The sequence below is a fragment of the Myotis yumanensis genome, unplaced genomic scaffold (assembly GCF_028538775.1).
Source record: "Myotis yumanensis isolate MYYU_CA2020_CCGP unplaced genomic scaffold, mMyoYum1.0.hap1 SCAF_9, whole genome shotgun sequence".
Taxonomy (NCBI): Eukaryota; Metazoa; Chordata; class Mammalia; order Chiroptera; family Vespertilionidae; genus Myotis; species Myotis yumanensis.
The window spans coordinates 75,765,299-75,789,230 of NW_027223760.1; the positions used below are offsets into that span (position 1 = coordinate 75,765,299).

The following is a 23,932-nucleotide window of genomic DNA, read 5'->3' on the forward strand; positions in this document are numbered from 1 at the left end:
TATAGTGGCCCTCAAGGATCACTGATGAATCTTCATTTTCTAAAGAAGCTCGTGGTTGTCTAAACAGGACCTTTCAGAGGTGGGGGCAGAGGGGGTGCTCTCTGGATCTGATCCGTTGGAGTACAGATGATGTGAAGATCCCAGGCTTGTGTGGTGGCGAAGGGCCAGTGTTCTGTTCCCCACCACCCACCCTGCGCACAGAATTTCCCCTCCTTGTGCAGTTGACGAGTCTGGAACGCGGGCTATGTGCAAATCTCCTGCCAAAGCAAGAGTTTCTCCTTACAAGGAATTAACTTCATGAGGAAATTAAGTCCGATTCAGGGGCCAAGCCTTTACTTTGTACATAGACTTTGCTGATGGCCCCGTTTGAGCAAACAGCATTAGAGGAGACAACTGTGCGCAGGATGCCATTCTCAGTAACTAACCGCCTAGAGCTGCTTCTTCCAAGACTGATTTATTCATTGACTCCCTCCTCCAATGAATGAGATGAATAGAAATTTAAGGAAAAATTACATACAAGTTTTCATATTGCTTTCAGTTTACCAGAACTCATGGGCATGGATCTGAGAACAGAGCACCAGAATACACATCTGAATTGAATTTGTAAGATTCATGGCAGTTGAGTGCAGACACAGTAAGCTAGTTTCTGTTTCTGAGGGGTTTTGGTGTTTGCCTTGATTAAACCAATAGCAACTATGTTGGCACTCAAAACACAAGGCAAAAAAACCTAAAAACCCTCTTAGTGATGTTAAAACCTCCTCAAGCCAACCTAACACAAATCACAAATCCCTGAAAGGTACTACTTTACAGCTACCATGCAGGAAAGTGATCAAGACAGATCATTTAGTCCTCTTTCCTAGAAAGTCAACATATTGAGTCTATTGGCTCAGAGAGGAAAGATATGAAAATCATAATGTGCATTCCAATAGTCTTTATACACTTTACAAAACTGTTGCTGACCCATCTATCATACCAGTGAAGCTAGAGAAAGGTAGGTGTTCCCAGAAGATGCTTGACTGCTAGTTCCCAAAAGCTCACATGTGAAGTCTACATTTATTTGACTATATCCATACAGACAAACAATGTAGTAAGTAGTTTTTCTTGTGTTGGAAGAGGATGTATTTTAGCATAAGTTTAGTCTGCTGAGTCCCCTGTATTTTAATATAGCCTGAAATTTAAAAAGTCATAGAAAGTAGAGAATTCCCACTAAATTACATAAAAATGTAAATCTTGTCCAAATGTTGTTTTTGAATAAGGGTAGCCAAATATTATTGTTTACAAGTTCTACTCTTAAGGATTCAAATTTCTTAGCAGGAGATGGGGTATAAATAAATAAATCAGTCAGTTTAGAAACACATTACTAGGAAATATGGGTCGGTAATGTTATTTTAGGGACAAGTCCAAAAGGGATGGCTGACTGATACATTATTAAACATCATGTTTGTGTAAAAGATATTTTTCTCTAATTTAAATATAGAAATAATCAGTAAAGGACTCGTAAGTGCATGAACAAGTACCATATATTTCTATATAATGTTATAATGTTCATTACATATATATGTGTGTGTGTGTGTGTGTGTGTGTGTGTGTGTATCTTCCCTAAGCTGAATTACCATGTTCCTACTTAGCTTTTTCTATCACACCTTTTTAATGTGCCCCTTTAAGGTGAAGTATTCCCAACCCCTTGTTTGGTCAATAAAATGTCCATGTGACACAATGAGGTGATATCCTTCAATCTGATAAAGTTATTTATAAACTGTATACATCATTAACAACATTGACCATCTGAAATGAATCCACCAATAGTGTTGTTGGAAGTGATTTGCTTTCGAGATCAGCTAGCTTGGGATTTAAATACAGAAAGCAAACTGGCAGAGTTTATAGGAGTATTCGAACTTCTGGCTAAACTAAAATGATAAAATGCTTCTGAAGCACTGTGTGAAAATTGGGGAGTCATACCACTTCATCAGGGATATTTCCATGAGGTTGGGCCTTAAGCTCAACTGGCAGGGGATACAAGAAGAACAATTTTAGCGGGAGGTGGATGGGCTGGAATCTTGGCTCTACCACTTTGTGACATTTGAAAATCACTTCATTTCTCTGAGTTTCAGTTTCCTTCGCAGTTGATGCACAGTAAGCAGGTCTTACCATGAAAGGAGATGATGACCTGTGAGTCACTGGCACAGTGCCAGGAAATAGTGGTGTTGGCAATGGTATTCTCTTTATCTCTGTCTCTCCCCTACTCAGCAGGCATAGGGGCTGCTGCTTTTTCTTTTCCTTTGCTCCCATTGCAGAAAGATACAAAAAGCACAGATACCTCAACTGATCACTGGGGAGGTGAGCCTTTCCTCTCTGGGATGTCCAGTCTCCTTGAAGTCACAGTTCTCTGGAAGAGAATGAGGCTTGTTTTGATTTAACAAGAACAATTTCTGATACTTATTTTTGGAAATGGACTCCTACTTCTGACTTTGACTTTCAATTAAATCACAAAACCACAGTAAATCACTGACTAATTTGGTGTTTCAGACTAACATTTTGTTGATAAAACAAAACTTTGATTTGCTAGCAAACATTAGAGTCATTAATCTTACGTACTACATCCTTTCAAGGCACATAGTAAGGGTGTTGAGCCCTTAAGCTCTACAAAGCGTAATTGTCTACTTGCTGTTTGCATCTCCATGACAGGGGTTGTTACTCCCCTCCACCCCTACCACCTCCCTTATAATAGACACCTGCCAACTGTTGCTGGATCAAAAAATGGATCGATATTTATGTATTTCCTGTCTATTTCCTTCAAGAATTTAGGCAGTTTATAACAAAACACATGGGAAAAAGAGCAGTCAAATTATGATAAGAAAAAGTCCAGACACCATGTGAGCAAATTGAAAAGATATTTATGCCAAGGGCCGGGACCTGGGATGAAATCACTTGAACAATAGACTTACCTCTCAATTGAGGCAAAAAAAAAAAATGATCACATGATTGACTGTATTGTTCTCTTAATTGGAGAAGACAAAACATACAAGGGGAATTTCTTCACATGGAGACACTAGCTATGGGAGCCCTTCCAGAGGGCAGTTGCCACATCTGATCCTAGTTGCATCTACCTGGCCTACTTGGTCCTTCCCTCTCCTATGAAGAAGATGTGGGGTTGAATGCAATGGCTTGGAGTCTGAGATCCAAGTGTAGCAAGTGGTTTATTGACCTCTCCTCTGAAGTCAGTGCAATACAATTTGAATATGTATTATATGTGTAATATGGATGTTTATTATGTATATGATATACATAATATGTAGATATATAACTTATACATGTAGCTTACCTATGTGTATTTATCTCATGCATGAAAATCAAATATCTATTGGAATTAACTCTGTATCCTTTATTTTAAAAAAAGAAAAATTGGAAACAGATACAACCATTAACAAATGTATTTTATTTAAGTTTTGAGAAAACAAAAGAACAATCATTTTAAACATCTGTCCCATCACCATAAAAGGGGCTTTTAGCTGAATTTGCCTGTAGCCCATTTTTATAGAAATGGTAAAATTCTAGAAGGATTCAAAGTAGGCTAGAGAAATGTTTGACTGGAGTAGAGCCCTCTCCAATGGGAGCTGTAGTGCTTCTCCTTGCAGTGCCTGTCCCCGATTCTTATTGTAGCCTGGCCTTGTGTCCCTTCCCAGGATGTGTGCATTTGGTGGTCTTCTCATGCAGTGATATAGTCTTGCCATGGAAGGTGTGTTCTGCCAGCAGCAGTATCACCTGGGAGTGTGTTGGAAATGCAATCTCGGATTTGCAAACCTCCTAAACCTGCTTTCTGTCGAGTAACACTTCCTCCACGTTCTGCGTGGAGTAGGGTTCGGTATCTGAAAATGGAGCCGCACAACAAATGAGAGAAAAAGACACAAGATAATTTTGCAATATTGGGGGACCAGGCAGGCAAGTCCCGAAGGACTTCCACCCATGCTCAGGCTGCTCCAATCTTTTATTGATCTGGAGTAGCCCTTAGGGTAAGGAAGTTTCAATGACACACAGATCAGCAGACAATTTCCAGGAGTAGACAAAAGTATCTGATTAACTCATCAGTAGATTTCCAGGAGTATCTGATTAACAATAATCAACAAGGATCTACATAAGTATCTAAGGAATTAAGGGAACTAAGGTGGGGATGCTTCAACTATTATTACCTAAATTAACTGAGTGGTTCCTAGATTAACTGGGTGGTGCACAGCCCTGACCTTTGCTAGGACTTTCAAGCCCTGACCTTTACTAGGACTTTGGATGGCTACTAGCTTTTGGGGGGGTCTCTGTCTAAACTCAGCTAGTGAAGACAATGAATGGACTCTGGCACTTTCAAGGGGATCTGAGGCTGTTAGAGTGATAAGCACTGAAATTGAAGACACTTAATTTTGAATGAATAAGTGAATGAGTGAAAAACATGAGGCCTTCTCTCTTTAGTGTATTCTTTTATAGATATGTATTATCTGAAAGTATCTTCTTAAAATCCTAATATCCAAACGATACAACACATTTTCTTTCTTGGTACAGAGGGATCAGCTTAGAATCCTCACCTATTTTTAATTTTTTAATCATTTGAGTTAATGCTTACTTACTTTTCTTTTTCTTATTTTATTTATTTTAATTAAATTTTTAAATTGAAATATATTTGCTATATAACGTATAAGTTTATGGTGTACAACATGTTTATTTGATACATTTATATATTGCAATATGACTGTAGCTAACACCTCTATGATGCCACATCGTTATCATTTCTTTTTTGTGAGTGGAATAATTTAGATCTAGTCTCTTAGACTTTTCTTTTTAAAGTGTTTCCTTCTAGATAAATCCCTACCTATTAAGAAGGTGGCCAACAAGGCACATTAAGGGCTGTAGAAGGCTTCGGGCAAGTAGAAACCTTTACTTTCCTTTCCCACACTCTTTCCAAGCCTTCCCCCCTTTTCCTTTTATTTTAAAAATTCTCTTTATTATATTTTATTATTTTCCATCACCATGTATCTCTGCTATCGCTCTCCCACCTCCCATCAAATCCCTCCCCCCCACAATCACCACACTATTGTCCCTATCTCTGTTAACTATCGGGACTCACCAGAATGCTCTCTCCTCACACTTGACTCATATGCTCCCTTCTAGGGATAATCTCTTGGTAATCCTATAATTAATCATGTATACCTACCTTGATCTTGTTTTTCAGCAGATTTAATCCAAGTCTCTAGTTCCCAGAATTGCTCTGCTCTTGATGAAAGTTCTGGACTCTTTCCAGAAAGAAATTGGATTTTTCCTTATTTTTATTGCCTGAAACCCTCTGGCAGCCTTGATTTATGAGGATACAATTTTTAGGTAAGGAACCCACCAGAGGGAATAAGAAGAGTATAGTTTATTATAGAGAGAGGCAGCGAGCAACTCCTGGTGAAAAATAATAGATATCTTGATAACCAGGGAGGCAGTTATTAGACAGTATTAAACAGGGTTGGGTAGCTTTGGCCCGGGCACCAAACAGCCCCAGTTCAGATCCCAGCTCTGCTATTTAAACTGGCTGGGTGACCTTAAAAATTACATACCTTGTGGACCTCAGTTTCTTGGTAAAACAGGGCTAATAGGCAATGAAAGGAAATAATCTATACAAAATGCTTGGCTCATAATAAGCATTCATGAAATACTGGCAATTACTACCTAATAAATACTAATCGGTATGCTCCAGGCACTGAACTCTTTCTTAGATGTGTAAAGGCAGCATCTTATAGTCTGGCATAATCGCTCATGGAGAGAGATTATATGTGGAGTGGAGTGGAAGAAATCTGCGGTTCCACAACAGTGCAGTAACCTACCGAGTTGCCAGGGTTTTGTTTTGGCGGACGTTGGCATGGGGTTGACTCCTCACCACCATAAGAGTATGCGCACTGTAACTCACTACGCAGGTGCTGCTTGAAAATAGGCAGCGTTATGCCAGAAATGAACTTCATCAGCAGGGAAGGAGTTAGTGCTTATTGATAGCAACACTGTTAGCTAAAGGGCTTTGCACCAAGAAAACAAAGATTGATATATAAAGAAGGCTCACCGCTTGCCTGGCAGGTGAAAGATGAATGGGGAACTGAAGCAAGGCTCTTGAGGCAGAGCACTGTGTGTGCGACTGAAAGGCTGCACAGCCTATGTATATTGTGTTTGGAGAAACCGGTGAGGCCCTGTGGGCTGTCAAATACTGAAAAATATATTAGTAGGAATGACATTGTGTTATTGTCAGTGACTCCTTTGCTCACGATGAGCTAACATAGTAACTTTTTCTCTATACTAGGATTTCATGCCATTTGAGATTTCATTTTTGCTCGGTACAAGTATATTTTTCCATGCTATATACAAAGATGTCATGATTTCTTTGGTAGAAAATCAATTATTGTTGTCCCCTGGAAGTTGTTTTTAGCTTATCCAAGAGATGTGAATTTATTTTTGTATTTCCCAGTCAGTCACAGTTGTTGATTCCCTCTTCTCAGTAGATATAAAGCTGCAACATTTTGGAAACTATTGGCCAGCCACCCTTCCTCATTTTCACCAATAGACTCTAGCCCAGGGGTCCTCAAACTTTTTAAACAGTGGGCCAGTTCACTGTCCCTCAGATCGTTGGAGGGCCGGACTATAGTTTAAAAAAAAAACTAGTCGGCTGCTAAGCAACAACACCCTGCAGGCCAGATAAATGTTTTCGGCGGGCCGCATGTGGCCCGCGGGCCGTAGTTTGAGGACCCCTGCTGAGTCTAGCCCACTGGACCATTCTCCTCTTTTGTAAGCACTCTTCATTTACATGAGTCCCAAGGGCCTTTTCTCATCATACACCCATTTTTATTGATGTTCCACTGAAAACGTTCAGTTATGCTCTTCATGTCTGATAGCTGGGCCATGTAAAGCTCAGCAAGAAATATCGTAGGCGTGGTTTCTTTCAAATGACCCATCCTGTTCAGGTTAGATTCTCAAACATTGATTCTTGACATGTTGCTATCAATTTAATATAAATGTTTTTTGTGTAATTTTGAATGCATGAGTCATAGAGATGAAATGTTTAGTTACTATGGGCAGAATGAAAATTTTGCCTAGCCTAGGAATTCTGTGGTTCTAGATGCTAAGATTAAAAATGTGTAGATTTCACATATAAACCTGAACTTATGAATTTTCATGAAAGACAACATGGTCTTGAAAGCCTCGATCTAACCTATGTGAGCAAAGAGGCAGCTATTGTCTTCAACTTGGCATATGCTTTCCTATTTTCCCTAATGTTGGTGACCCCAGTCTGCTTCACTGATTGGCCTTATTTGTGACTTCTGGTCTATAGGATAAAGCCAAAACTTTAGCACAGACAAAACAAAACAAAACAAACAACAAAGCAATAACAAAAAACAAAAAAATAAAAACAAAAACTTCACACTCTTGCCCTAGACTACTTTTCTTGTCTCATCTCATCCAAATGCAGCATCAAACACTTATAGAGTCCTATATATCACACTCTTTCAAACTCCTGACTTTTAAAATGCTTCCACCACCAGCACACATCCCCAATGTTATCTTCTTTGCACATGAACCCTATTACTAGACCCTACTACTAGCAAAATCTTATTTGGTCAGCTCAGAACAACTTTGGTGCTTCCTCTTCTAATCCTACACTATTAAAGCATTTATCACATCTACACTAATAAAAGAGAAACATGGTAATTAGCGTACGACCGCTACCCTTCCCATTGGATAATCAGCATATCCTTATGCAAATTGACTGTCAGCCAAGATGGCGGCCGGCAGCCAGGCAGCTGGAAGCGAACGTGAGGCTTGCTTGCTCCAGTGACTGCAGACTGCAATGTTCCCCGCCTGACTTGCCGGCCTCTGAGCTGGCAGTTTGAAACATTCTAACAAATATAGGCCGGGATCTCAGAGCTGGAGTTATACATTGTTTCGATTATAGAACTGAAACAAACCAGATACCTGCTCTCAGAGCTAGAGCCAGAGCTAAAGCTGGCCCAGAATAAAATAAAAAAAAGGAGCAGTTGGGAGCTTCAATCAACAACCGCCAGCCTGAAAGCAGCCCTCAGCCCCTCACCCAGACTGGCCAGGCACCCCAGTGGGGACCCCCACCCTGAAGGGTGTGTGACCAGCTGCAAACAGCCATCATCCCCTCATCCAGGCTGGCCAGGCACCCCAGTAGGGACCCCCACCCTGAAGGGTGTGTGACCAGCTGCAAACAGCCATCATCCCCTCATCCAGGCTGGCCAGGCACCACAGTGGGGACCCCCACCCTGATCCAGGACACCCTTCAGGGCAAACAAGCCTGCCCCCAGGCCTCTCTCCTATATAGTAAAAGGGTAATATGCCTCCCAGCACCGGGATCAGCGGAGCCGCGAGGCCTCCTGGCACCGGATCAGCGTGACAGGGGGCAGCACCCAAACCCCCTGATCGCCCTGTGGCTCTGTGTGTGACAGGGTGCGGTGCCCCAATCCCCTGATTGGCCCTGCTCTGTGTGTGACAGGGTGCAGCGCCCCAACCCCCCCTCCCCCACGGGCCCTGCTCTGTGTGTGATGGGGTAGAGCCATAACCTCCCCATTGGCCCTGCCCTGAGTGTGACAGTGGTGGCTCCCCAACCCCCTGATCGGCCCTGCTCTGTGAGTGACAGGTGGCAGCGCCCCAACCCCCTGATCGGCCCTGATCTGTGAGTGACAGGGGGCAGCGCCCTAACCCCCTGATTGGCCCTGCTCTGTGCGTCACAGGGGATGGCGCCGCAACCTCCCCATCGACCCTGCCTTGAGTGTGACAGGGGGCGGTGCCCCAACCCCCTAATCGGCCCTATCCTGAGTGTGACTGAGGGTGGCATTGCAACCTCCCGATCCGCCCTGCTCTGTGCATGACAGGGGGCGGCGCCCCAACTCCCCAATTGGCCCTGCTCTGAGCCTGACCAGGGGCTGCACCTAGGGATTGTGCCTGCCCTCTGCCACCCGGGAGCAGGCCTAAGCCAGCAGGTCGTTATCTCCTGAGGGGTCCCAGACTGCGAGAGGGCACAGGCAGGGCTGGGGGACCCCCCTTCCCCCCCCCCCCCCGAGTGCACAAATTTTTGTGCACTGGGCCTCTAGTTGGTTTATAGTCATTTGTGACATGTAGTCTCTGAGAAAAGGGATCACACCTACTTAACTTTATATCCCTGTCCTCTTCCACAGTACCTGGCAAAAGTATTTGTTAGTAAGCGTTGGTTAAAAGAATCAATACGTTCAAGTGCTTATCTACCATTTGGCACATAGCAAGTACTCAATAAATTTGATTTGAATTGAAGTAAATAGTATGAGGTGTCACAGACTAGAGTTTTATATGAATGAATTTCACTTTGGATTTTATCAGAAGATGAAGTTGTGGTGTAGTGGCTAAAGGTGTAATCTCTTGAATCAGGCTTTATAGGATATATTCTAGCTCTCAGCCTTGCTAGCTGCTCAAAGGTCAACAAGTGTCTTTCTTAAGTTAGTTTAATCATCTGTAAATAAGAATTATAATAGTACCTGTTTTGAAGGTTATTAACCACATGGTTCAGCTCATTGTGAGCAGAAGCAAAATGTCCAAATTAGAGAAGTAGTGTCAAGTGTCAGGTCCAAAAGATAACAGAACATACAGTTAGAATTTCGAAGACAGTGTCTCCCATGATTCTCATGTTAGGAAAACCAGAGGCAAGAGGCACTTTTCTGGCTACTCCATCGAGATGTGACAGCGCCATGAATATCCTGGCTGAAAAATATGTCTGTAAGGCAGGTTGATAGCATGGAACTGAAATTATGAGCCACTGGATGCAAAAAGTTAGCTGATAAAATTGTGTCAAAAGAGGATCAGGCCTAACTCTGGACTAAGTTTATGTCTCTCTGTTTTATTTTCTGCGTATTACCATCCCTACTCCTCCACGCCACACTCCAACTAATTCAAGCCAAAATTACATATGTATGACTCAGCCTTTTGGGTGATAAAATCTCTTGGCATATCCAAAGGATTACTTGCCCACAGAGTTATCAGTGACCCTGCTCACACATCAATTTTATCTCCCCCAACCTTAGTCATACAGACTCCTTCCTAAAATAGTTATCCTTACCTCTTGCTTTAGAGCAAACAAACATCTGCCAGCAACAAGCAAAATATTTCCCCACCAACACAAATTCCCATGACCACCAAACCAAAATGAAAAATTAAAACACAGAACTTATTGCTTTTTACAACCGCCACCTTAGTGTTTTTCACTTAGAAACATGCTCATTGTCATAATTGTTTTGAGTTTTATTTGTTTATTTTGAACCTGAGCAAATTTTGCAAGTGATGATTTGGGTGCAAGGAGGATGTGGTGAGCTGTGTTGATGATCTTTCTGTAGTCACAGGACGTTTGCTTAATTGCCCCTTGGGCGGTTATGGTTCTCTAGAATGGCTGACATAAAGTAGACAAATAACAGTGCTTCCTTGTGATACAGGACTGAGTAACTGTCACATGTATCAGTTGATATTTTGCTTTGTGACTGTTCAGATAGCACTTGTGCCATGACATTATATCCTCTGGTTTCCTGATCCTGAAAAATTTTCCTGGTTAAACTTACATCATACTGTCTCAAGAGTGATAAAGAGTCAGACATATTTGGCATACATAACTGTATTAAAGGAGGAATTGTTAAGGAAGCAGATGCTGATGCTTTGTTACATCCTGCAGTCCTTCATATTCCTGTGGACTTACTAAGAGAAAGCACTGTTATGCCAAATTAAGTGATGCCTTATTGTAATTAGATCCCAGTAGATATTTAATTTCAATAAAGTTTACAACACACTACCATCAAGGAGACAGAAAGCAAGCCCTCAATAAAATATTACTTGCATCTTACTATACCCAAGCTTCTAGACAGCACATCAGCCAACAGAAGAAAAGTGGCATACTCATGTCTCCCTGATGGCCTAGCCTAGAGCCCTTCCACCACACTATGCTGTCTCTCAAGAGTTCCACTACCACTTCCCACTATAATAAGTGCAGCCACTATGGAAAACTGGATTGTCCTTAAAAAATAAAAAAAAATGGAACTGCCTTACATCCCAATGATTCCACTTCTGGGTTTATATCTGAAGGAACCCCAAACGCTAATTCAAAAGAATATATGCACTCCTGTGTTTATTGCAGCATTATTTATAATAGCCAAGATATGGAAGTAACCCAAGTGCCCATCAAGAGATGACTGGATAAAAAATGGTCATACATATATACAATGGAATATCACTCAGCCATAAAAAAAGAATGAAATCTTACCATTTGTGACAGCACAGATGGACATAGACGGTATATGCTAAGTGAAATAAGTCAGAGAGGGACAAATACCATATGATTTTACTTATATGTGGAATCTAGAGAAAAACTAAATGAACAAACAAAATTTAAACAGACTTTCAGATACAGAGAACAAAGTAATAGTTGCCAGAGGTGATGAGGTTGGGGAAGCTGGATAAAAAATATGAAGGGATTAAAAGTACAAATTGATAGTTTCAAAAGTAGTAAGTAAAATTTGGGAGTGTAAAGTGCCACACAGGGAAAATGGTCATCAATCTATATTTATAAAACCCTAATATGCAAATAGACCAAAAGGCAGAACAACTGAACAACCGGTTGCTACGACGTGCACTGACCACCAGGGGGCGCGTACAAAACAATACGGGTATCAGCAGCAGGCGGCAGAGCGCAGAACATGGCGGGCATTGGCCGCAGCGGGATGGTGGAGCAGGTGAGCAGTGGCACCAGACCAAGGCGGAGTGCCGGTAGCTGTCATTGGGGTGAGCCTCTGGTGGTTATTGAAAATTCTTTGCTCCCACGTGCCACGGTCCCGGTGCTTGCACCTGCTTCTGGTGCTGGCCCTGCTCGCACCCACTGCTGGTGTTGGAGCCGCAGCTCGCACCCGCTGCTGGCTCCTGGCGCCGGTCCTGATTGTTTGGACCTGTCAGCGGGTGCAAGGCAGCTGCTGGCCCCAATCACCCCTGAGGGCTCTTCCACCTCCTCCTGCTCCTGAGGAGCGATCAGGGCAGTAGCCGCCACTTGCACCAGCTGATAGCACCGGCCCTGCACACAGCCACTGTTGGTGGCTCCAATCACTCCACGCCATCAGTGGGTGCGAGTGGGGTCGGCACCATCAGTGGGTGGGAGCGGCAGCAGCAGTAGTGGGGCTGCTGGCAGACAGGGGACTGGAGGCCGTGGTGGGAGGGGCTGGGCGGGGGCGTGGAGGATGGGCCGAGACCTGCCTCTGTGCCCACCTCAGTCTCACGGGCCAGAGTTCCTTTCAAGGTGCACAAATTCGTTCCCTGGGCTTCTAGTGTTGTAATAACTATGTACAGTGCTTGGTGGATATTGGAAATATAGGGGGATCACTTTATAAAGTATCTGGTTGTGTAACCACTATGCTCTACACCTGAAACTGATACAAGATAATATTGCATATAAACTGTAATTGAAAATAAAGTTTAAAGTTCTTTTTAAAACAATGAATGCTATTAAGTGAAAACATACACTGTGTAACCCTATGGAATTCGCTTTTTCCCCCCCACTCAGCATAAATCCCTCAAGATTCATCCAAGTTGTTGCATGAATCAATCGTTTGTGTCTTGTTATTACCTAGGAATAATCCATAATATGGATGTACCACAGTTGGAAAATGATTCACCAGGTGAAGGATATCTGTGTTGTTTCCCATTTGGGGCTATTACACACAAATAAACTGCTATGAAAATTCAGTGCAGATTTTTGTATGAACATAAATTTTCATTTATGGAATAAATGCTCAGGAGTGCAACTCCTGGGATGTATGCAGCTGTATGTTTAGTTGATTTTGTTTGTTTGCTTGTTTTGGTTTTTAAGAAACTGCCAAACTTTTCCAAATATCTGCATCATTTTCCATTCTAACTAGAAATGAATGAGTGATTCGGTTTCTCTTTGCCAGTATTTTATGTCACTTAAAAAAATTTAGCCATCTGACACTAATATTTTGTTATGCTTTTAATTTGCATCTCCCTAGTGGTTATTGATATTGACCATTTTTTCATGTGCTTATTTGCAATCTCTATATCCTCTTTGGTGAGATGTCTGTTTATGCCTTTTGCCTATTTTTTACTCATGTTGTTTGTGTTTTTACTGTCTAATTGTAAGACTCTCTCTCTCTCTCTCTCTCTCTCTATATATATATATATATATACTGGATACTAGTCCCTTGTCAAACATTTCTCCCAGTTTGTAGCTTTCTCATCTTCTTAACATGAGTTTTTGCAGAGCGATCTCCAAGATTTTTTCTAGGATTTTGTCATTTTAAATTTATACATTAAAATCCATGGCCCATTTTAAGCTAATTTTTGTATAAGATATGAGATTTAGGTGGAGGATTTTTTGTTCTTTTTTTCACAATTGTTCCAGTACCATTTGTTGGACAGGCTATCCTTCCTCAACTGCAGTTACACCTTTGTCAGCAATTATTTTGGCATATTTGTGTGGATATATTTCTGAGTTCTCTATTCTGTTCCATTGATTTATGTGGCCAACCCTCTGTCAATACCTTTCTTAGCGGCTATATAGTATACTTTAATATCAGACAGATTGTCTCTCTTTTTTTAAATATATTTTATTGATTTTTTTATAGAGAGAAAGGAAGAGGGATAGAGAGTTAGAAACATTGATCAGCTGCCTCCTGCACACCCCCTACTGGGGATGTGCCCGAAACCAAGGTATATGCCCTTGACCAGAATCGAACCTGGGACGCCTCAGTCCGCAGGCCGACACTCCATCCACTGAGCCAAACCGGTTAGGGCCAGACAGATTCTCTTTCACTTTATTCTTATTTTCAAGATTATTTAAGCTATTCTGACACCCATGTCTTTCCATGTACATTGTAGAATAAGCATTTTCTATATCTACAAAAATCATTTCTAGGATTTTGGTAATAATTACATGAAAGCTATGGATAAATGAAGATGTTGACTCTTCAAAACTAAGGACATGGTATGCTTCTTCATTTATTTAGGTCCCTTTGATTGCTTTCTTTAGCATTTGTAATTTAAGAGTCTGTACACATTTTGTTAAGTGTATATCTAAGTATTTTTTTTGGAGTGATTGTTAATGATATTGTGTTTTGATTTTGGGTCCCTTATTTACAACAGTTCATTGTTGGTAAACAAATGTGACTGATGTTTGTGTTAATCTTGCACCTTTGACCTTGCCAATTCATTAGTTCTAGGAATATTTTTTATGCAGTCAGTCATATCGATCTGTATGATTTCTTCCTTTACAATTTTTTTCCTTTTATTCATTACATTTCTTTCTTTCTTTATTATTTTATTTCATCCTTCCCATCTGTATGCCTTTATGCAAATTACGTCTTTATCTCTCAATATTGCAATGGCTAAAAACTTCTAGTAAAATGTTAAATAAGAGTAGTGAAAGCAGTTGAGCGTCGACCCAGGAACCAAGAGGTCATGAGTTCAATTCCTAGTCAGGGCATAGCCCTGGGTTGTGGGCTCGATCTCCAGTGTGGGGCAGGGAGGAGGGAGCCAATCAGTGATTCTCTCTCATTGTTGATGTTTCAATATCTCTCTCCCTCTCTGAAATCAACAAAAAAAGTAGTGAAAGCAGACATGCTTGCCTTGTTCTCAATCTTAAAGCAAAAGCATTCAGTCTTTCACCATTAAGTATGATGTTATCTTTAGAGTAATTCTTCTAATCCTAAACTTGCTGTGAGCTTCTATTATAAACTAGTGGCCCAGTGCATGAATTCGTACACATTGAAAGGAAATTAATTAGAAGAAATATCTCAATATTGCTATTTGCCCTTTCTCTATAATAGAAGTGTCAACCAAATTCACGTTTGACAATGACAGATCAAAACACATGCATGCGATTGGTGCCAGCAAGAGCTTTATATGTACCATGTATGCACTAGTCAACTTAGCTTTTTATAGATATAGAATAAACTTGCTTAATTAGATCTGCTTTCTGATGTAGCTAAACTTTTTCCAGCCCAGTGAAGCACCCCAACTTCTCTTTCAGGTAATTGTCAGCAACACAGCAGTAAATATCAACATGCAGCAGATTATTATTATAGACCACGCAGGGAGAACAAAGGGTAAAATATTTAACCGAAGCAGTGTTTGAGTATATTTTGTGCAGTGAGAAAACCTGAAGTCATTTTCAAGGTCCATCATTTCTTACTTCTTTTCAGTCAGGTCAAGTTTCTAAGTTTTCTAAACCTGCATTTTCCAGCTAATGAAAAGTAAATAGGATTCCACCGAGTCTCCTATCTTCCTATTCCAGGACTTCTGTGAGGATCAAATGAGATGAGGCACAGGAAAACGCTTCACAGACATTTGATTACAGTGTAAAGTGTTTTCAACTGGCTATAAAGCAAGTCATGTTTCTGGGCTGAAGAAACTGCAAGGAGGCTAGTCGCTAGGGAGAGGAACCTGGGCATTGCTACATGACATCATTTCCTGGATGGTCGGACACTTAGCATATTAGCTTTTTATATTTATAGATTGGCCAATGTCAAAACCATTATAGGATAATTTAGGAGGATATCTTTATCACCTAGAGTAGGGAAGAAATTTTAAAATATGTCATAAAAAGTGTAGCAATAAAGGCCCAGCCAGTGTGTTACAGTGGTTGAGTGTTGACCTATGAACCAGGAGATCATGGTTTGATTTCTGGTCAGGGCACAGGCCTGGGTTGTGGGCTCAATCCCCAGTAGGGGGCATACAGGAGGTAGCTGATCAATTATTCTCTCTCATCACTGATATTTCTACCTCTCTCTCTTCCTCTCTCTGAAATCAGTAAAAACATATTTTTTTAAAAAGTGCAGACATAAAGGAAAATTTCAATAAATTTGAGAATGCCAAAATTAAAAACTTCTGTTCATCAAAGCACCATAAAGCGAGAAATACAGAATAATATCGAATGTAAATTGTAATTGAAAAGTAAATTAAAAGGTAAAATAGAGAAAACTCTCCAATCACCACCCACTCCACTAAGTAGAAAGGAGCCACTTTCTACTTAGTGAATTCAATTTTATAGATAAATAAATACATTTAATTCAATAGATTCAATAAAATATTATTGATCATCTACCAGATAGTGCCAAATAATGTTCAAGGCACTGGGGATATAGCACAGAACTAAACACCTGTTATGTAACAGTAACAGACCTATGGATAGCAATGAATTCGAAAGTCTCCCTTACAGGATTGTAAGCTTCTTAAAGGCAAGGACCTTGCTTGTTCTGTGACCCAGTTTTTCCTGAGTAGTTAACAGTAGTTATCAGTAGTGGCACTAATAACAGTTGATATTATTAACTAGAGGCTTGGTACATGAAATTCGTGCACTCGCGGTGGGGGGGGGAGTCCCCCAGCCTGGCCTGTGCCCTCTCACAGTGCGATCACCCCAAAGAGGTAGGCCTGCCCACGCATCTGGGGCTCCTCCGTGGATTGCCCCAAAGAGGTAGGCCAGAGCTGGGGGTCCTGCCTCTGGGCCACACACACAGCGTCAAGTCCCTGCCCACCCGCGCATGCCTCGCTGTGCACACAGCCCTGCCCACCCGCGTGCACCCACTGCGCACGCAGCCTCCTGGTGATGGATTGTGACAGCGTGAGGGCATCATGGTGTGAAGGCATGAGGGCGTGACAACCATTTGCATATTAGCTCTTTATTTTATAGGATTATTAATCATTACTGTTGATACATTTACATATGTTTGTTGCATGAATGAATGTGACCCACAGCCACACAACTGGAACTTGGTGGAGCCAGAGCTTGAACCTCGTTTGTGGAGAGTGGTGAACCAATTGCCATTCACTGTGCTCAGTGCTTTGCCCTCGCCATCTCACTTAACCCTCGGACATTCCTGAGAAAGATATTCTTACTCCCCTTGTACTGATGAGGGTTCTGAGCCTCATATACTTAACTGCCTTGCCCAAGGTCACCCACTGGTGTCCCCTCTAAATCTAAGCCTGGCAGGGCCCAAATCCTTTATCGTTCACAGACTTTGTGTCTGTAGTAGCCAGCATTTCCTTGGCTACCTAGGAGGGAGCAGTTCAGGTTATGAACGAATTGGGTCTCATAATGACAAGCAGTACAAGCCGTTCGTTTGGCTGGTTCTCTTTCCTCCATGAACTGACTAATTTGTTTTACAAAATTGACCACATCAGCTAGTTGGGTTAATGGTAAATCAAATTATGCTTGTTTATCTTTTCTTTTCACTGTCAGGAACCTGGCAGCCACTCATTAATTGTGAAATCCTGGGCAGGTACTTGGCCTCTTTAGGCTTCCACCACTTGATCAGTAGAAATGCAGATGATAGTAATTCCCACCTAGTTTAGCTAATGAGGGGGTTAAATGGAGACAACTCCCCGGGGTGGGAACTTCCGGCCTCGGGCCTTATAAAGCCCTCAAAAGCATTTGGTCTGGCCCTGCCAAGGCATTAGGGGTGCGTGAATGAAGTGTTTGACCATATATAGCAGGCTAATTTTTAAGTTGATAATTTTGTATGACCTATGGATATTTTGTAAATATCCAAATGGCCCTTGGTAGAAGAAAAGTTCCCCATCCCAGCTGAGCTCCTAACTCAGTGCTTGACCCTCAGGAGTTTTGGTAAGCAATAGCTGCTGTTATCTTGTCTATCATTGTAATTGTTAATCTTAAGGTTATATATTTCAACATCATTTTTATTCTAAGACTTCTGCTTGCCTCCTTCACCTATATCCTTCAGCTTCCTTTGGAGGGAGGCAGAGTTACTTGTTTCTTATTGGACATTGTGGAGTTTAAATTATGTCTTACAAATTGGCTTAGGTCTCTTATTCCCTACCCTTTCTTCTAATCATAGGCACTTTCAATGAAGTTTATTTGTCTTTTTATCACCAGCCCTTTCACATTGTCAGCAAACTGTGGCTCATGAGCCACATGCGGCTCTTTGGCCCCTTGAGTGTGGCTCTTCCTAAGCCTTAGGAGTACCCTAATTAAGTTAATAATAATGTACCTGCCTATATAGTTTAAGTTTAAAAAATTTGGCTTTCAAAAGAAATTTCAATCGTTGTACTGTTGATATTTGGCTCTGTTGACTAATGAGTTTGTCGACCACTGGTAGCATGTAGGTACTCTATGATGTTTGTTACATTCAATGAATAGATTATGTCTCTACTCATAGTGAATGGATAGATCAGTTCTCTTGTGTATCGTTAAAATCATTGACGGTATTCCATTGATTTTTTAAGTTGAATTTATCCTGGTGACATTGGTTCACAAAATCGTACAGCTTTCAAGTGTACAAGTCAACAAAACATCATTTGCACAGTGCATTGTGTGCCCATTGCCCAAAGCAAAGGCCCTTTCCGTCCTCCTCATTTATCCTCCCTTTGTCCTCTTCCACCTTCCCCCACCCCCTTTCCCTCTGGCTATCACCACACTGTTGTTCGTGTCTGTGTGTTATATATATAATGCTTTGATGTGCTCTTTACATGTATCATTTGTATGTTATTTTGTAACCAGACAACCAAGGGGTCTGGGCTGCCTGTCACTACTTCAGCCAATTAAGCAGAGACAGGGTTGAGTCATATATGAACGTTTATTCCAATAATGCCAGCGGTATGGGAGAGCAGCAGGTCATCCACACAAATCTGCTTTGCACCCCAGCATAAGCCAGCTGCTTATACTGGGTAGAAGGACAAGATTACCTGGGGAAGTAGGAATTACAGGTATGGGAAAGTGGGCGTGGGATAATCATTACAGGTTAAAAGTCATGGTGGGGTGGGGTGGTCACAGATAGTGGGTGCCCTGGGCCCCCCAGGACCAGATTACAGGTAATAGAGGCTGGGGGTTGTAAAGAACAGGTGCCTCCAGGACTAGGTGCCATGCGATTATAAATCTTTCCATAAGGGTAGGCAATTCTCAGGAAAGGAGGATGGACTGCATTCCGATGTTAGCTCCCAGGTCCCAGGGCGTACAACTCTCAGCGAGGTTAGAATGTGCTTTCTCTAATCAGAACAGAACAATCACAGTTAACAGGGCATGGTTACCTAATAGTTATTATAATAATCATTAATTTCTAATATTCTATTTGTGCCCCTTACAATTTAATGCCAATGCCCTAGCAGTCTCTCTTCATTTGAATATGCTTTCCTACTTCTGTTCTTGACCCAGATCTCTTGCTTTCTGTGTAGATTTTCACATAAAGTGGGTATTTTTATTTGATTTGTTTTACATTTTTTTCTTGCTAGTGTTACATTATAGACTTTTCCCCTCTGCCATTCCTGCCATAGGACTTTATAAAAGGACTGTCTTACTTTCACTTAAACTTTTATTTCCCACGTAACTTTAAGGTATACATTTTACTCCTCCCCCCATCATTAATACATTACCATTTGACTCTCTCATTAGGCTGTCAATCTGTAAAACTCTAGAAGAAGAAAGAGAGGCCTTATTTTAAATAGGCCTGATACTTTGCTAAAGATGTTGGTGCACTGTCTACAATTCTATTCTTGTCAAGAAAATGCTTTTGAAATTTCAAGGAGAAATGAAATTAAGAAAAGCTACCAAACCAGGAAAGATTTAGAGAGGATAAAATAAAGAAAAGAAGGACAGAACCCACTACAAAAATCTAGGGAAGGTCCGTGTCTTATTTAAAATAACTAAATATGTGATGAAGAGGATCCTGAATGGCCAGACTGAGGTTCTAGGCATGACATCCTCCCAATGGGAAAATGGTAGTTGAAGGCCCCTAAGCCAAGGTCCCTGTGCCATTGTTAATGGTCAGCAAATGAAACACTATTCAATGTGGATTTCTAGGTTAAGGTAATAGAGACTGGGGCGTTGAGCCTGGGTACGAAAAGGAAGGGGAACATTTAGTAACGATTCCCACAGAAATGTTATACAAACGTTGGTACGGGGCAGTTTCTCCCGTTTCAGTGGAGCTAAGATGAGACAATACGCCTGAAGTGCAGCAGGGGCGATTTATGTTAAAATTCAGGCAGACGGTCTGGTCTCTGAGATCCTCGAATATGTTACTAAGCAGAGCAGGACTTGCCCCACAAACAGGGCTGGAGAGTTTTCCAAGATTCCAAGTCATTAGGCAGGGTTTCCCGGGACGGCACTGCCGCAGCCTCAGCTGTTCTCTGCGAGCATCTGACCTGATTCACGAAGAAAGCCTATGGAATTCTGTCGACTTCAGACTTGACATGAAAAGGTGGGTGGCAACCAGGGCAGGTCTTTCTGCAGATGGGGGCTCGCCTGTCCCCCTTTGCCTCGTGAGGGCACGGTGGCTACCGCAAATGAGAAACTGCAGTTAGCTTTCTTTGCCAGACAGCAGGAAAATTTATATTTCTGCTTAAAACAGAATGCTTTTCAAGGCAGAGGAATTAATAAGGTTAGAAACAAAGTTTCTTCTGGGGAATGGTGTATGGAGACAGCAACGGGGGTAGGGCTGGAGGGAATACACTCCTTAAGCTGCTTCTGTGAAAAACTTCCATCAACTGCTAGCTTTTGCTTCTACAAAACTTTGACATCTGTCCCTTGACCTTTACCAACTACCCTTTCACGTTTGACACTTAGCGTTTGCTACATAATTACAATTCAGCGTTAATTAATTTCAACACTATCGGTTAAGTTATATTTAGCTGAGAACACTCACTTTTGTCTTTTGTGAGTAGCAGTGCAGTGTTATTACAGAGAGGTAGTCAGGAGGGCAACAGAGATACGAGAAGAATGATTCAGTGTGCGGATAATTGTTTCGAGTGAAATTTAGCTCGGTATTTTTGTTCCTGTCCTCAGTAGAACTGAGATTTAGCACCTCGAGTTGGCATTTAGCCCCCACCCCCACACAGGAGGAGGTTGTGCTGGGCGGGTGCTGAGAACGAGCCACACCAGAATGAAATTATAGCACAGTTCTAACACTGGCAAGCTTTTTCTCTGGCCAGCTCCTGGGTGCAAAGCTGGTGACTCCAAAAGAGAGGCAAGGCATCCCTAGAAAGGATCTCCATCTGGTGTGGCGTCACCCTCAATGAGGGGGGCTGACTTGGTTGTTGTTTAAAGAGCATGTTGCTCAAAAAGTGGTGACCACACCCCCCCTTCCCCCCCAAAAAAGGAAAAAAAAAGTGGTGGGAGCCTGGATAGTCATTGCAGAGTTATAGTTCTAACGTTAAAAAGTCACCCATGAGATTATCTTTTTTGGGGGGCGGGAGGAGGGGGATTATTCCATAATGGGACCAAAAAACCTTAATAGAAATGGATAAAAAAAGAAAAAGAAAAAGATATTTGACCTCTTTTTCTGAGTTTTTCAAGCAGGAAAACATTTTTACAAGTTTATGCATTGCATGCTCTTTTGCTTTGTAAGAGGATTATATAGGAATATGAATATGCTTCAAAACACTACGAAACCATTACAACTTGCCATTCTCTATATGCCAAGGATTTGAGTAGCTCTAGTTCAGTTAGCATGAGGTTGTGGTCCACTAGTTTACGGTGCCGCTGAAATGTCTGTCCTTACATCCGTGTACGGAACAGGAAGAGAGAGCTCTCCACCTGGTAGATAGTGCAGGTGGAACACAGTGTGAGCCACTCATACATGGTTCCCTGAAGATGCAGTCATGACAGTAAACTGAATTGTTGGGTGTTCTTCGAGACAGTATAGCCAGATAGCCCCCAGTTGTTAAAAAATATACAAAAAAGGAAACAATTTTATAGCATTTTTATTTGTGGGATTATAGAACATTTTTGCCTCTAGTAATTCAACTTTTACCTTTAGAATCACATCCTATGCCCCCATCTCATCCTCTCCCTACAGTGGGAGGGCACTTGTGCCCTGGCAGATTTTGTTTTCCTGCCCACCCGTTGGAAAGAACGGCAGCCTCTATTTGCCAGGGATCTCCGGTTCAGTAGTCAAGCAATTCAGCATCAAGTCAGATTTCTGCTGGTTGGGCACTGCTAGATTGTCCCTGTTAGACAGTAACTGACCTTGAATCTTAACCCTGAGACCAAGTCACCTTGTGTTTTTAATGGGATACTAATAAATATCCCTCTTGGTCCCAGTGCATGAGAGTCTAACAGGCCCTCTAAGATGAGGTCTTTGGCTTTTTTTTTTTTTTTTTTTCCAGTTGTCTCCTCCCTCCCCAACCTGCCCCAAACTGACTGCAGGATAGTGGAATCCTAGTGATGAAGCCCAGTCTTATGATAAAGGTCTCACTATCACTGAAAACATCTCTGCTTTCAATCTCTTGCTCAGGCCTCTGACCTGGGCCTACTCTGGGCTCCCCTGACAGCTGGCTCTGTTCATTGCTTGTCACAGCAGCCCTGAGTCTGTCCACTTCTGGAAGTCACTGGGCCTCTGGATGCTCTGTTTCACCTTTCAAACTGCACTGACTCCCCATACCTTCCACCAAATAAATTGCCAGGAGCATATGTGCCACCCCAGGGGGCTCCTCTGCTCCAGGTCTGCTTCTTCCTGTCCTGTCCTGGAGTTGACCTTGGCCAAACCCTGCTATGAAGCAGTGCAGGAAGAGGCGAAGCTTTATTATTTAGAGCACTGGTTTCAACCTTCCTAATGCCGCGACCCTTTAATACAGTTCCTCATGTTGTGGTGACCCCCAACCATAAAATTATTTTCGTTGCTACTTCATAACTGTAATGTTGCTACTGTTAGGAATCGTAACGTAAATATCTGATATGCAGGATGTATTTTCATTGTTACAAATTGAGCATAATTAAAGCATAGTGATTAATCACAAAAACAATATGTAATTACATATGTGTCTTCCGATGGTCTTAGGCGACCCCTGTGAAAGGGTTATTCAACCCCCAAAGGGGTCGCGATCCACAGGTTGAGAACCGCTGATTTAGAGGATCATACCTAGATGAAGGGGGAAGATCATACCCTAATTTAGGAGCAAATAATATTTTTAAGAGTGGGAAGAATCTTATTTTTTTTAGCTTCATTTGGTAAAATACAAAATAGAAACGTTATTTTTGTATCAAATATTTACTTTGAAACAAAAATTTCAAGCATCTCTCTTTTCTAATATCTTTCGTCAATGGACTGAATTGGTGGCTTTCTATATACCTTGAGGTTGAAGATAATTTTATTTGTAATGTATTTTCTCTCTCTTTTTACATTTTAAGGTGTTACACAATGGCCTCATTATGGAAATGAAACATCCAACTGTGGGGAAGATATCAGTCCCAGGTTTGAAAACTTTTATTTTTCTTACTACCTTCCTTAATAAACTGTTCCCTATGTTTATACCCCAAACAGCTTGTCAAGACATTGTCCAAAATTTTTGTTTTTGATGAAAGTTAGAGTCACACCAACAAGACTGCATGCTGAGGCTACAGAAATGTGTCTTTGCTCTAACAAATATCTGACTGTCTCACGGTCAGCAAAATGCTTGTATCACCTAACTCCATTTTCTGTAATCATGTACTCACAAAGGTACATTGTGAAATTGCCAGCAGATAAGTAATGATTGATATGGCAAATATTATGAAATTACATGCGGTTCATATGCGAATGAGAAAGGAAGCCAGGCTCCGTAGAGGTGGTGTCCAGTGAAGGCTACTGACTGCTCAGGCCAGGGCATTTTTCTTTCTGAACTATGGTTTAGGGTCTCGATCTTAGCTTTGTAGATCAAGAAACTAAATGTTTTCGGGAAACTCAGAATATATTGAAGTTTTGTAATTTGACTCAGACCAAACAAACTCACCCAAAGAATTTTGGCCAAAATGCCAACTTTATACTTCCGGGGGGAATTCTTTTCCTTGTAGCCAGGAACCTTCTTCCTCCTCTCAAAGCATCCAGACTGTAGCAAGAGCTTATGATTAACCTGTTACATACACAGGCTTCACTTCTCTAGTGATCATAATGTGACCATTCCTCAG

At 41.6% G+C, this 23,932-nt stretch overlaps 1 protein-coding gene across 2 annotated transcripts in view; it reads left to right on the forward strand.

Moving 5' to 3' along the window:
• The window catches only part of SUGCT (succinyl-CoA:glutarate-CoA transferase), a 527,109-nt gene that overhangs the window by 413,262 nt on the left and 89,915 nt on the right, over positions 1-23,932 (forward strand). For both annotated transcript variants that reach the window (XM_070425193.1, XM_070425194.1), the window contains one exon: positions 23,177-23,240. In XM_070425193.1, the coding sequence (XP_070281294.1) occupies positions 23,177-23,240 (64 nt within the window). The remainder of the gene's footprint in view (positions 1-23,176; positions 23,241-23,932) is intronic.